The sequence below is a fragment of the Phoenix dactylifera genome, chromosome 18 (assembly GCF_009389715.1).
Source record: "Phoenix dactylifera cultivar Barhee BC4 chromosome 18, palm_55x_up_171113_PBpolish2nd_filt_p, whole genome shotgun sequence".
Classification (NCBI taxonomy): domain Eukaryota; kingdom Viridiplantae; phylum Streptophyta; class Magnoliopsida; order Arecales; family Arecaceae; genus Phoenix; species Phoenix dactylifera.
Window position 1 is genome coordinate 7541768 of NC_052409.1, and position 10652 is coordinate 7552419.

General features: G+C 41.2%; 2 protein-coding genes across 2 annotated transcripts; one reads left to right on the top strand and one right to left on the bottom strand.

Moving 5' to 3' along the window:
- Window positions 1-2938: 2938 nt before the first annotated feature.
- On the top strand, window positions 2939-4795 carry LOC103715826 (homeobox-leucine zipper protein HAT4-like). Its single transcript, XM_017844873.2, has 4 exons — window positions 2939-3151; window positions 3329-3636; window positions 3734-3813; window positions 4123-4795. The coding sequence occupies exons 1-4, from the start codon at window positions 3004-3006 to the stop codon at window positions 4484-4486; spliced, it is 900 nt and encodes a 299-aa protein (XP_017700362.2). The 5' UTR covers window positions 2939-3003; the 3' UTR covers window positions 4487-4795.
- A 5503-nt stretch (window positions 4796-10298) lies between these two features.
- On the bottom strand, window positions 10299-10652 carry LOC120104476. The gene has a single exon (XM_039115674.1). It carries the CDS (start codon window positions 10650-10652, stop codon window positions 10299-10301), a length of 354 nt encoding a protein of 117 aa, XP_038971602.1.

Consider the following 10652-nt stretch of genomic DNA (forward strand, 5'->3'; position numbering starts at 1 on the left):
TTTTAACCATTCTATCCTATATTATTAATTTATTTACTGCTGGTTCGCATAAGTTATTCATCCCCAAGAACGTACATGTAGCTTCAAGTTGCTCGTAATCAAAAGAGTAAAGCAAAGCGGATTATTACCTTACAAAAACTATTTTATTTTTGTTCTTGATATAGGCCAAATTGCTGATAGATCAACATTGTTTATTCCCTTGAGGACTTCACATATAATAAAGATAGGAATATAATTAAAAATATAGTGTATAATGTAAATTATATTTGATTATATTTTCATTGTTTATGAATTTATTTGTCTTAGTGCAAGCTGAGTTTAATTTTAGTTTAGCAACGTTCTTTGCATAGATTAATGGCATATGCTTTTAAAAAAGTTATATATCACGCGCATGACTCATTTTGTGAGATTTTATTTTAGTTGTGATGATTCTATCAATATAAGCAATTTTATTTATCATTAACAAAAAGACAATAAAATTTGAATTGACCATATAAGTTGTGAAATATAATTTTTATAAATATTATTAGACTAGAACGATAGAATGATTATATGTGCTAGTTAGCGATGATTTTCTTGGGAGACTAGCAAGTACTTCAACTAGTTTATGAACCAAAAAGTGCATTTATTGACTTGAAAAAGTTTGTGATAAATTATGCTTTAAGTCCTTGAAGTTTAGGTCAGAATTTTAATAAGTCTCGAAATTTTATAGAGCTCAAATTTGGTCCTTATTATTTTATGACTATTTTAATAGCATATTTTTCTCCAATTTTTGCTATTTTCTTTCATCAGAAATTTTTACCGGCATTAACTAATAATTATATGGCCGACTACGTGGCATAAATCATTTAAATAGGTAATTCGTGGCTGATTGGTGATGATGTGACAATTTTTTTTTTTGCTGGCGCTACTATCGGCATATAGATGATGACATGACATAATGGATCATTTTGATGGCGTGTCGTATGGGTGATGATGTGCAATATGGGTAGTGACGTCATAACGGGCGATGATGTAGCACACAACAATGACATTTTTTGCTCAAAAGTGTCCAATCATCGAGTGATATGTCATCACCTATATGCCACATAATCGCCCACATACCATAAATTATATTTTTGGTGCTCTAAGTTTTTCAAATATTTTTATATGATCCCTATAGTTTAAAAACCTCGAATTAGTAGGAGGAGGAAGGCCAGGCGATTGGAAAGAGGCCCAGAAGGAGGAACAAGGGCATATGGGTCATAATTGAAGGTTTTTGCACGTTCCCAATGTCAAAAATTGCGGTCGAGTTAACGAAAAAAGCTATATTAAATCATATTTGAAAATCGAGAAATCTAATTAAAAATTTTAAACTATAAGGACCATGTAAAAATATTTGCAAAACTTAGAGGACCAAAAATATAATTTATGGTAAATGAATGATAATGTGACAATCGGCGGTTTGACACTTTTAGGCAGAAAATTTCGATGTGGCACATGCTATGTGCCACATCATTATCCATATGCCATATAATTGCCTATATGTTATATCATCAAAATAAAATTTTTCATATATTATGCACATCATCATCCATATGCTGGCAATAGTACCAGTAAGAAAAAAAATAATACATCATCACTAATTGGCCTAGAAATTATCTATCTAAGTGGGTTATGCCACATAGTCGACCACAAAATTATTGGTTAATGCCAGTTGAAATTTTTAGTGAAAAAATGATTGAAATAAAAAAATAAAAATAAAATAATAAAAATTAAATTTGTATTTCTAAAAATTTAAAATTTTACTAAAAATTAAATTTAAATTTAAAGGACTAAAAATATAATTTTTCCAGCGGTTTATCAGTCATAAAAAAAAAAAAGGATGGCAATGCAATAGAGAAGGAAAAAGTGGGAAAGAGGGGAGAGGGGTGGATGCGACATTGAGAGGAGCCCAGTGATTTCGGGGAATGGGGGTGTCGGGGAAAGGACCGGCAAGACCAAGATGACACGCACGACCGGTTTTGTAGGCCCCACAAAGTCGTTTTGGACCACACGTGCGTTTCGTTGGTACCCTTGACCGCGTGATCTCAACGTTCTCTCCCGGCTCGAGCCGCCGTCCCTCTTGCACCTGCCCACCGGCTCGGCCACAAGAGCAAAGTGGGAACTCTTCCCAGCTGCACGAATTTAAGAACAGCTCACTAAGTACATAAATTTACACTTGTTACCGCTCAAAAGTTACCAGCGGCACCCGAAAAGGGCAACGACGCTGCGGAGTTTAGTGGTCGGTTACTCTAATCGAAATCGAAAAAAATGATCTTATAAAGTACAATCTGTCAAGTGAAAAAAATAATAAAAAAATTAACAGCTCTAATCTAAATAAATTTTTTGAAATGCTGAACAATAAAGAAAGCATCTACAGTTCAGTTTGCCTCGTGAAACACATATGCTGTCTGAAAAAATTCTACTTTTTTGATGAGCTTGCAAGTTTCATAAATCAACAGATGGCTATCTTCGCAATGATCCACTTTTTGTATCCAATGGATCACCGTATAAAAGTCTTTCACAAGATATACATTATCTATTTGTCATTTCCAAGTTACACCTCAGTTTATTTTTGTTTGACTGTTCGTTGGTATAACCAAATGTTATTAGAATACGACAAGTTACTTGGAGCCTAGGACCCAGAGGAGTCAATCTCTCAAACTGCGAAGCCGCCGGGTTTTCAGGGCTCGGTTGACGACTCCTCTCTCACCCCATGGCCAACTCAACCTCCGATATCACCTTTAAAAAAAACCATGAATCATGATGGCCATTATTGGTGAAACCTCTGTCAACTAAGCCATTATGGAAGGAGAGTGGCCACAACACCTTCTCTCTCTCTCTCTCTCTCTCTCTCTCTCTCTCTTCTTCTTAAACCCCAACACACCCAACCCATCCTCTCAAAGCTGAACCCATTCTCACTTTCCCTTCGTTCTGAAGAGTGAAAGGAGAAGGCCGCAAAAAATTTGAGACCAAATTAAGATGATGCAAGAAAAGGTTGATCTACGCCTTAGCTTGAGCCTCCACCCTTCTCAAAACCCCTTCCCCCTGCCTTCTTCCACCTACTCTCATTCCCCATTCCCCCTCTGCCAAAAGCCACAATGGATCAATAATCTTCTTCATTCTTCAGGTACTTTGTAATGTAAAATCTACACATATCTCGCATATTTTGTTACAAGATTTGGCAAAGATAGTTCTAAATAGGGATTCTTGGTAAATGAGTATCCATATATAATGCTTATTGTTATCTTAAAAAAGTTCTGAAAAGAAGAGTCCAAAGTCTGAACGTGGATTTCATGCAATGCAGTAGAGGAGGCGCAGCCGATGCTGAAGGGGATCGATGTGAACCGGAAGCCGGGGGCAGAGAGTGTTCTCGAGGAGGAGGAGGGGGAGGAGGCGTCGTCACCCGGTAGCACGCTTTCGAGTGTGAGTGGAAAGAGGAGTGAGAGAGATCCATTTTCCAGTGGCGTCGTGGTTCATGGGCTTGAGAGGACGAGCTCGAGAGGGGTCAGTGATGAGGAGGATGGAGAGGGCTCACGGAAGAAGCTCCGGCTCTCCAAGGAGCAGTCTGCTGTTCTTGAGGAGTGCTTCAAGGAGCACAATACCCTTAGTCCAGTAAGCTCCTTTTTCTATCTCATTCTACTTCTCATTCTATTTGGTTTCAATGGAAGTTTGTAAGTTTGCTGATGTTATGCTGGTGATGAATGAGCAGAAGCAGAAGATTGCGTTGGCAAAACAGCTCAACCTTAGGCCAAGGCAGGTGGAAGTGTGGTTCCAGAACAGAAGAGCAAGGTAAATACCTTAAAGTAAACTATTTACCATAAAATCATGATATTACTAGATCCGATAAATTCTGACCTTTTTACAGCTTCAAGTCTTTACTTGTGAAATAAAAAATTTAAAAAATTTCTAGAGCAAAAAAAGAAAAAAGAAGAAAAATTTCTACTGTTCATTTGTTTTTAGTTGTGAATATTTTTATAAGCAAAGAAGATGATAAAATCATGATTTTGATCTAAAAACCTCCAAGCATAATATTGATAGAAGCATATTATAGAAGAAACATGGAAATAGATATGACAACGGTTTGTGAAATTGTTATAGGACCAAGCTGAAGCAGAATGAGGTGGATTGTGAGTACTTGAAGAGGTGGTGTGAGAGGCTGACACAAGAAAACAGAAGGTTACAGAAGGAAGCTGCCGAGCTGAGGGCGCTGAAGCTGCTGTCACCGATGCAGCTGCCGGTGAACATGATGCCTCCCACCACCCTCACCATCTGTCCTTCTTGCCAGCGAGTGATCTCCCCCTCAAAGTCATCCAACTCCTCCTCCACCACCGCCACCGCCACCTCTTCGTCTCCACCGGCAAACCGCCAGCACCACCGCTTGTTCCTTGCCGCGCCCTACTCGAATCCAAATCCATGGGCCTTGGCTCCTTTTGGATCTGCCTATCTCAATCGCAGCTCCTAAAGCTATTCTTAAATGACATCTCAAATTGTTTGAAATGCTAACTCAAAACTAAGAAATGACCATCACTAGTGGCTCCAGGATATATGAAAAAAATTGTACCAATTGATGCAAAAATACGTTGTTAGCATGGTAGAAGATGAAGATGGAATTGGAGAACGAAAAATCTTCCTCCCATGTGATCATGATGGATGAGGCTGATAAAATAAACTCCCGTCTTTTTTTTTTTTTTTTGACGGGCATGTGCCAATCCATTAATTTGTTGCTATTTTAATATATACTAATCAATTAAAGTAAGCATTTCTGCAGTGAGAGATATCTTCGTTGAGTCAGAAATCAAAATGACAAAAGAAAACATCATCTATTTTTAAGTTTTCACTTCCCTTTCCATTGTCTCTATTAATTAACAGTTTAGTATCGGGATTCACTTGTTTTTTGTGTATTATAATCTACTATTGCTTGTGGATTGATGTGATGGTGGAGAGTGCCTCGGAAGTTGTCATGAGATGAAGAAGTTGATACCCAGAATAGCCTTGCAAACAGAGATGGCATTGGCCCAGGATAACAAATATCAATTCATCTGCAGTCAATAAGGGACCTCCTAAGATGTGTCTTCTTCTTCTTCTTCTTCTTCTTCTTCGGTAAAAGTGACAATATGTAGCTCTAACGTAAGTGCATCCTGCTAAGTTACGAAAATATAAAGAGTATAAAGGAAAGGGAATCTCCTATAGAAGTCCAAAAAAAATCTCCGAAATATCGGACAACGAAGAAAGCGACCTAGTCTGCTGCCCTGTTCGTTTTCCGAAACACATGTGCGGCCTGCAAGCCACCCATCTCCTGAGCCAGCCTACGGGTGCGCCGACCCCCAGCTGCTACCAGCCTACCAAAGGAGTCTCTGATCACAAATCCGACGCCTCCAGATACACCATCCACCGACATACTACCATCGAAGTTCACTTTGAGATGACTAAGGGGTAGGGGCACCCAAGAAACAAGGGCGAATCTGGGCGCTGCAACAGCAGAAAGAGTGCCCCAGATGTCCCTGGTCATCTCAGTAGTAAACAATACAGCAGCTGCGGTAACCTCCCTCGCGTACAGTATAGCTCTATCCACCACTAGCCTCGGAAGCGACCTCCTATCCTCAAATATGCCTGCATTCCTATCCAGCTAAATATGATAAGCCAAATATGCTCTGAAAATCCTCCCTCTCAGAGTCTGGGGCTCTGCATAGAAACTCTCAGCACATGGATCAGATCCTGTGCCATCTCCACCAATCAGGGTAACGGTACAGGTGATCTATTCCATATCTCTCTCGCCTTGGGGCACTGCAGAAGAGCATGATCAACAGTCTTCTCAATCTCCGTACACACCTCACAGAACTGGGTGACCCACACTCATCACCGTACTAGCAGACTTCTGGTCGGTAGACACCCCCATGCCACCTTCCAAATAAAGAGCGCTACATGCGGGTGAACCCATATCCTCTAAATCCATTCTTCCTTAATCTACCGAGCTGACTTCCTACTGAACAGAGCATGAAGATCCCTAGCCCGTACCCGTGTCCGGCCTGATGGCATCCATACTAACCTGTCTGACTCCTCCCGGGCTGGTACCGGTAGAGCCAAAACCAACTCTATTAACTGCTCCCCAAGCACCTCCCGAATCAGTCCAACCCTCCACTGACCCCAGCAGGGTCCATCAAGTCACAAACTCTGTATCCACTCAGCCTCGCCGAATCCACCATGGTCGGCAAACGACTGATCGACTGCAGTCACCCAATTGTCTTCCAAAACATCAATAGATCACCCATCCTCAATGGCCCATCTGATCTCCGAAAGCACCAACATAGCTCTGGCCTATTTCTCTCTCCAAACTTGTGAGTGGTGACGGCCAGCCCGTGTCCTAGGCAACAAAGTATCATACTTAGCCCTCATCAACGAGGACCACATACTATCAGGCTCTAGCATAAATCTAGCTACATGACGTGTCGCTAGAACCTCCAGTCTCACCACCAATGACTGCATCCCCAAACCTCTAATTCTGGTCGGCTGACACACTACCTCTCATGCCAACAAGTGGATACCGCCCCTGCCACTACTCCTCCCCCAGATAAAGTTTCTAAAGATCTGCTCAAGAGTCCTCAGAAATGCCACTGGAATGAAGAAGTTGGAGAGAAGGTAAATAGGGATCGAGGTAAGAACTGATCGAACTAAGGTAATCCTTCCCATCATCGATAATGTGTGCATCTGCCATCTGTAATAACCCCAAATTTTTTTTTATATAAAAAGGGATAGAATAGTCCTTTAAAATTGATATAATGGATAAAATTGGAAGGAATCAAAAGATAATGGCATAGTTGTAGATGCGTTGAAGTGGTAAGGGTAAAATGGGAAGGAATCAAAAATTAATGGCATAATGGTAGATATGTTGAAGTGTTAGGGGTAAAATAGGAATTTAATAATATTAAACAAAAGGTGAATAGTGCTTGATGTGATTTAATTGGAGGGTTTGAGTTGGTCTCAGACGGAATGAAACAGAGAGAGAGAGAGGAAGGGAGTCTCAGGCATGAAACAGAGGAAAGAAAGAAAGAAAGAAAAAGAGAAGAAGAAGAAGAAGAAGAAAGAAGAAGAGGAAGGGGATTCGAGGAGGAAAGAGATCCCGGTTGCACTTCCAGCTGAAGGAAAAAACGTAGGTCTCCTTCCCCTCTACGCAAGAACCTCGATTTCCAAAAAGAAAAAGGTAAATATCCGTCCCTATCTAGTCTTTTGATGATATTAGGCTATACAAAGGGTGGATGTAGTCTAGAGAGGTCGGATAAGGGTTGTAGAGATGGTTAAAAGAGGAAGAATCGGATTTCGACAAATTTTTCCGGCACTACGGAAAAATTTTATCGAAGTCCCAACTTCGGCGAATTATTTCGGGGGTCAATCGGCCTCCGATGGTGATGCATATTATCTTTTTGGAATTTTCTATAAGTGTAGAATGTTAGGTAAAAATTTCATCAAATTTGGAGTCTAGAAAGTGGATCAAACCCGGGATGAAGTAACCGGCTGTCGGTTCGGATTACTGTTCATCCGGGTGGAAAAATAGGGAATTTCATGCTATAATAGGGTATTAAGCCTAGATCAAGCTAAAAGGGACCTTGTACTCATGCAAGGGAGTTCCTAATACACATAAATGGTGAGTTAATTAATTAAAAAGAAAAAGAAGAAAGAAAAGAAAAGATTTAGGGAACGGGGGAGTTGAATCAATTAAAGTTCCCTATATTATAATTGGCACGTAGATTATGGCCCTTGATACAAGACTAAATGTATTGTAAATGCATGTCACAGTTGGGCAAGAAGCTAGGGAACAAGAGAAAGAAGTTTTTCACTGCCTACTGTAGATTTTTGGAGGCGTATCAGGACTGTGCCAGATTGACAGGTGAGTGGGAGTTTGTACTTTGCACCATGAGCACATTCCTTATTCATTTTCATGAATGTTGCCAAGTGTGACTTGATTCCACCTGAGCTTATTGATTAATTGTTGTAGTAGATTCCTCTATAATCTTGATTCTCCATGCTTGATTATTCTGTACATGCATTTGAGAGAACATTGAGAGGAATTATGAGGGGTTGATGAGTAATCAAATTGATTCCGAATTGTGAAATAATTTCTTTTGTAAATTGATTTCATTTCCTCTATTTCAAAGATTTGTAGAGCCTTTTTAGTGGTATATTGAGTTGTATTGCACTTCCTTGACCCTCACTCCCAACCCTGATGTTAGTTTATGATTGGGTCGGAGTCGAGTGAATGGTAGTCTTGATCATACTCCTTTTTAGTAGAGTATTGGGAGGGTGCATTATGGCATTTATGCATGGCTTGGCAGTATCTGCAGGACACCTATAGTCAATGAGGGTTGAACATCGGCCTTTGTGCACATAGTAGCCTTCTGGATGGGCGGTGCCCAGTCCCTTCCTAGGGGAGACACGGCCCTAGGCGTAGGATCGGCCGGTCCTACGACTTATATTCTGCTTGCCGCCGGGCATAGTAAGACCCCGCAAGGTGCAGTATGGCTTTCCGCGGATGTAGAATTCCCACGAGGTGCCGTTTAGTATATAGATGTAAGATGAATTTCTGTTCTGGATACTGGCCAGCATTTACATGATCAGTGTGGTGTCTTATCCTGCATATGCATATGACAGTAGGAAGTTGTTGCTGGTTCGCCTGGGGCGTAAAATCCACCTTCTGATAGCTGTCTAGCATTTATACTATCAGTATGGTGTCTTATTCTGCATATGCATGTGATAGTGGGGAGTTGTTGCTGGTTCGCTTGGGCGTAAAACTCACCTCCCGATAGCTGTCTAGTATTTATATTATCGGTATGGTGTCTTATCCTGCATATGCATGTGACAGTAGGAAGTTGTTGCTGGTTCGCCTGGGGCGTAAAACCCACCTTCCGACAGCTGTCTAGCATTTACATTATCGATATGGTGTCTTATCCTGCATATGTATGTGACAGTAGGGAGTTGTTGCTGGTTCGCCTGGGGCGTAAAACCCACCTCCTGATAGCTGTCTTGTTGATGATTCAGCCTATTGACACCTGATTTATATGATTCAGTACTATGACCTGTTGTGCATATTCATGTTATTATACATACTTATTTGATTATTCTATATATGCTCCAGATGAACTGATTGGGATTGTGATGATTTACTCCTTATTTCTTATATTGAGTTATGTGTATCCTGTTCTTGACAACTGCTCATATGCTCTTGAGATTTCACCTCGAGCCATAATTATATCTTGTCTCATGTGCATAGTACTCTCTACTCAACTCACTGAGTATTCACATACTCACTCTTCAGTTTGATATTTTTGATTGCAGGGCAGGTATTGTATAGAGAGGAGCAGGATTAGTGGTTGCCTGCTAGCTGTGCCGCTTCATAGTATAGTATAATGTAGCGAGAGGTTTATACATTTTGGTGTATTATAAACCTTCTATTGTATATAGTATATAGTTACAGTCATAAATCTTGTTGTGGATATGGGTTTGACCATGGATGGAATGGGAACTAGATTTTTATACAGATGAGTTATATGCCTGTGATGATGTATTGATATATATTGTCCAGGTTCATTATGTGACAAATTATGTGATTGCTGCTCTGACAGGTAGTGTTGTTGTATGTAATGAGATAATCCTGACAGGTCACCATAGGAAAAGGTGATCGTTTTGTGCATGCATCATGCCAAAATTTTCAGAATTTATTGATGATTGATGGGTAGTAGGATTCTACGCGGTGGCTGGTGGCCTTATGCCTACCCGCACCCTAGGACCGTCGCGGCGGCCCGCCGGGAACGGGTCGGGGGTCGTGACACCATCCCTCTAGTCTATGCCCGATACTAAACTCCAGAGAGGAGCAATCCCTACTACGCAGCCGCTGACCTGAGAGTGGGATTTCCAGGTATATCAATGCGCCCTTCTACTCACCCACCCCCAAAATCTTCAGAATAGAGTTCTTCACTACCAATCTAGTCTTCGGCTTGAAACATATAGCTGATTTAGACAAAATGACACACTGACCCGACACTGCACAATGGTCCCGGAGGATTCTGCTAATGACTTTCATGGCCTGCCGAGACGACTGGGCTAGCAATAAACAATCATCGACAAAGAACAAGTGAGAAATCGGAGCAACCCCCTCCATTGACCTGTAAACCTCTAACTCATGCATGGACACAACATGGCTAAAAGCTCTCGAGAATGCATCCGCATAGATAATGAAGAGCAGGGGGGACAGGGGACATTCTTGGCGCAACCCTCTAAAAGACTCAAAGAAACAGGATGACGTTCCATTCACCAAAATGGCGAAAGAAGCACCCCGCACACATCCCATGACCCAGCTGATCCATCTCTCGAGAACGCCATCCAAATCCCTGCAAAGACTGCTGCACAAGATCCCATCTCATCCTGCCGTAGGCCCTCTCCATATCAAGCTTGATTCCCATCAAACTCCTCCTCATCGGGGCCCTGCGAAGGTCAAACATAAACTCCTGAGCAATAAGCACATTATCTGTGATACTCCGTCCTCCCACAAAAGCCCTCTGCTCCGGACTAATCAACCTCGGAAGAATGTCCCTCAACCTAACAGCAAGTATCTTTGCCGTAGCCTTGTACAGGGTCAT

What these genes read in the sequence shown, in the direction of transcription:
- LOC103715826 (XM_017844873.2), top strand. Translation starts at nt 3,004, where the DNA reads ATGATGCAAGAAAAGGTTGATCTACGCCTTAGCTTGAGCCTCCACCCT. An exon ending in TAATCTTCTTCATTCTTCAG is followed by an intron (nt 3,152 to 3,328) that starts GTACTTTGTAAT and finishes CATGCAATGCAG; the next exon opens with TAGAGGAGGCGCAGCCGATG. An exon ending in TTCCAGAACAGAAGAGCAAG is followed by an intron (nt 3,814 to 4,122) that starts GTAAATACCTTA and finishes AAATTGTTATAG; the next exon opens with GACCAAGCTGAAGCAGAATG.
- LOC120104476 (XM_039115674.1), bottom strand. Translation starts at nt 10,652, where the DNA reads ATGACCCTGTACAAGGCTACGGCAAAGATACTTGCTGTTAGGTTGAGG.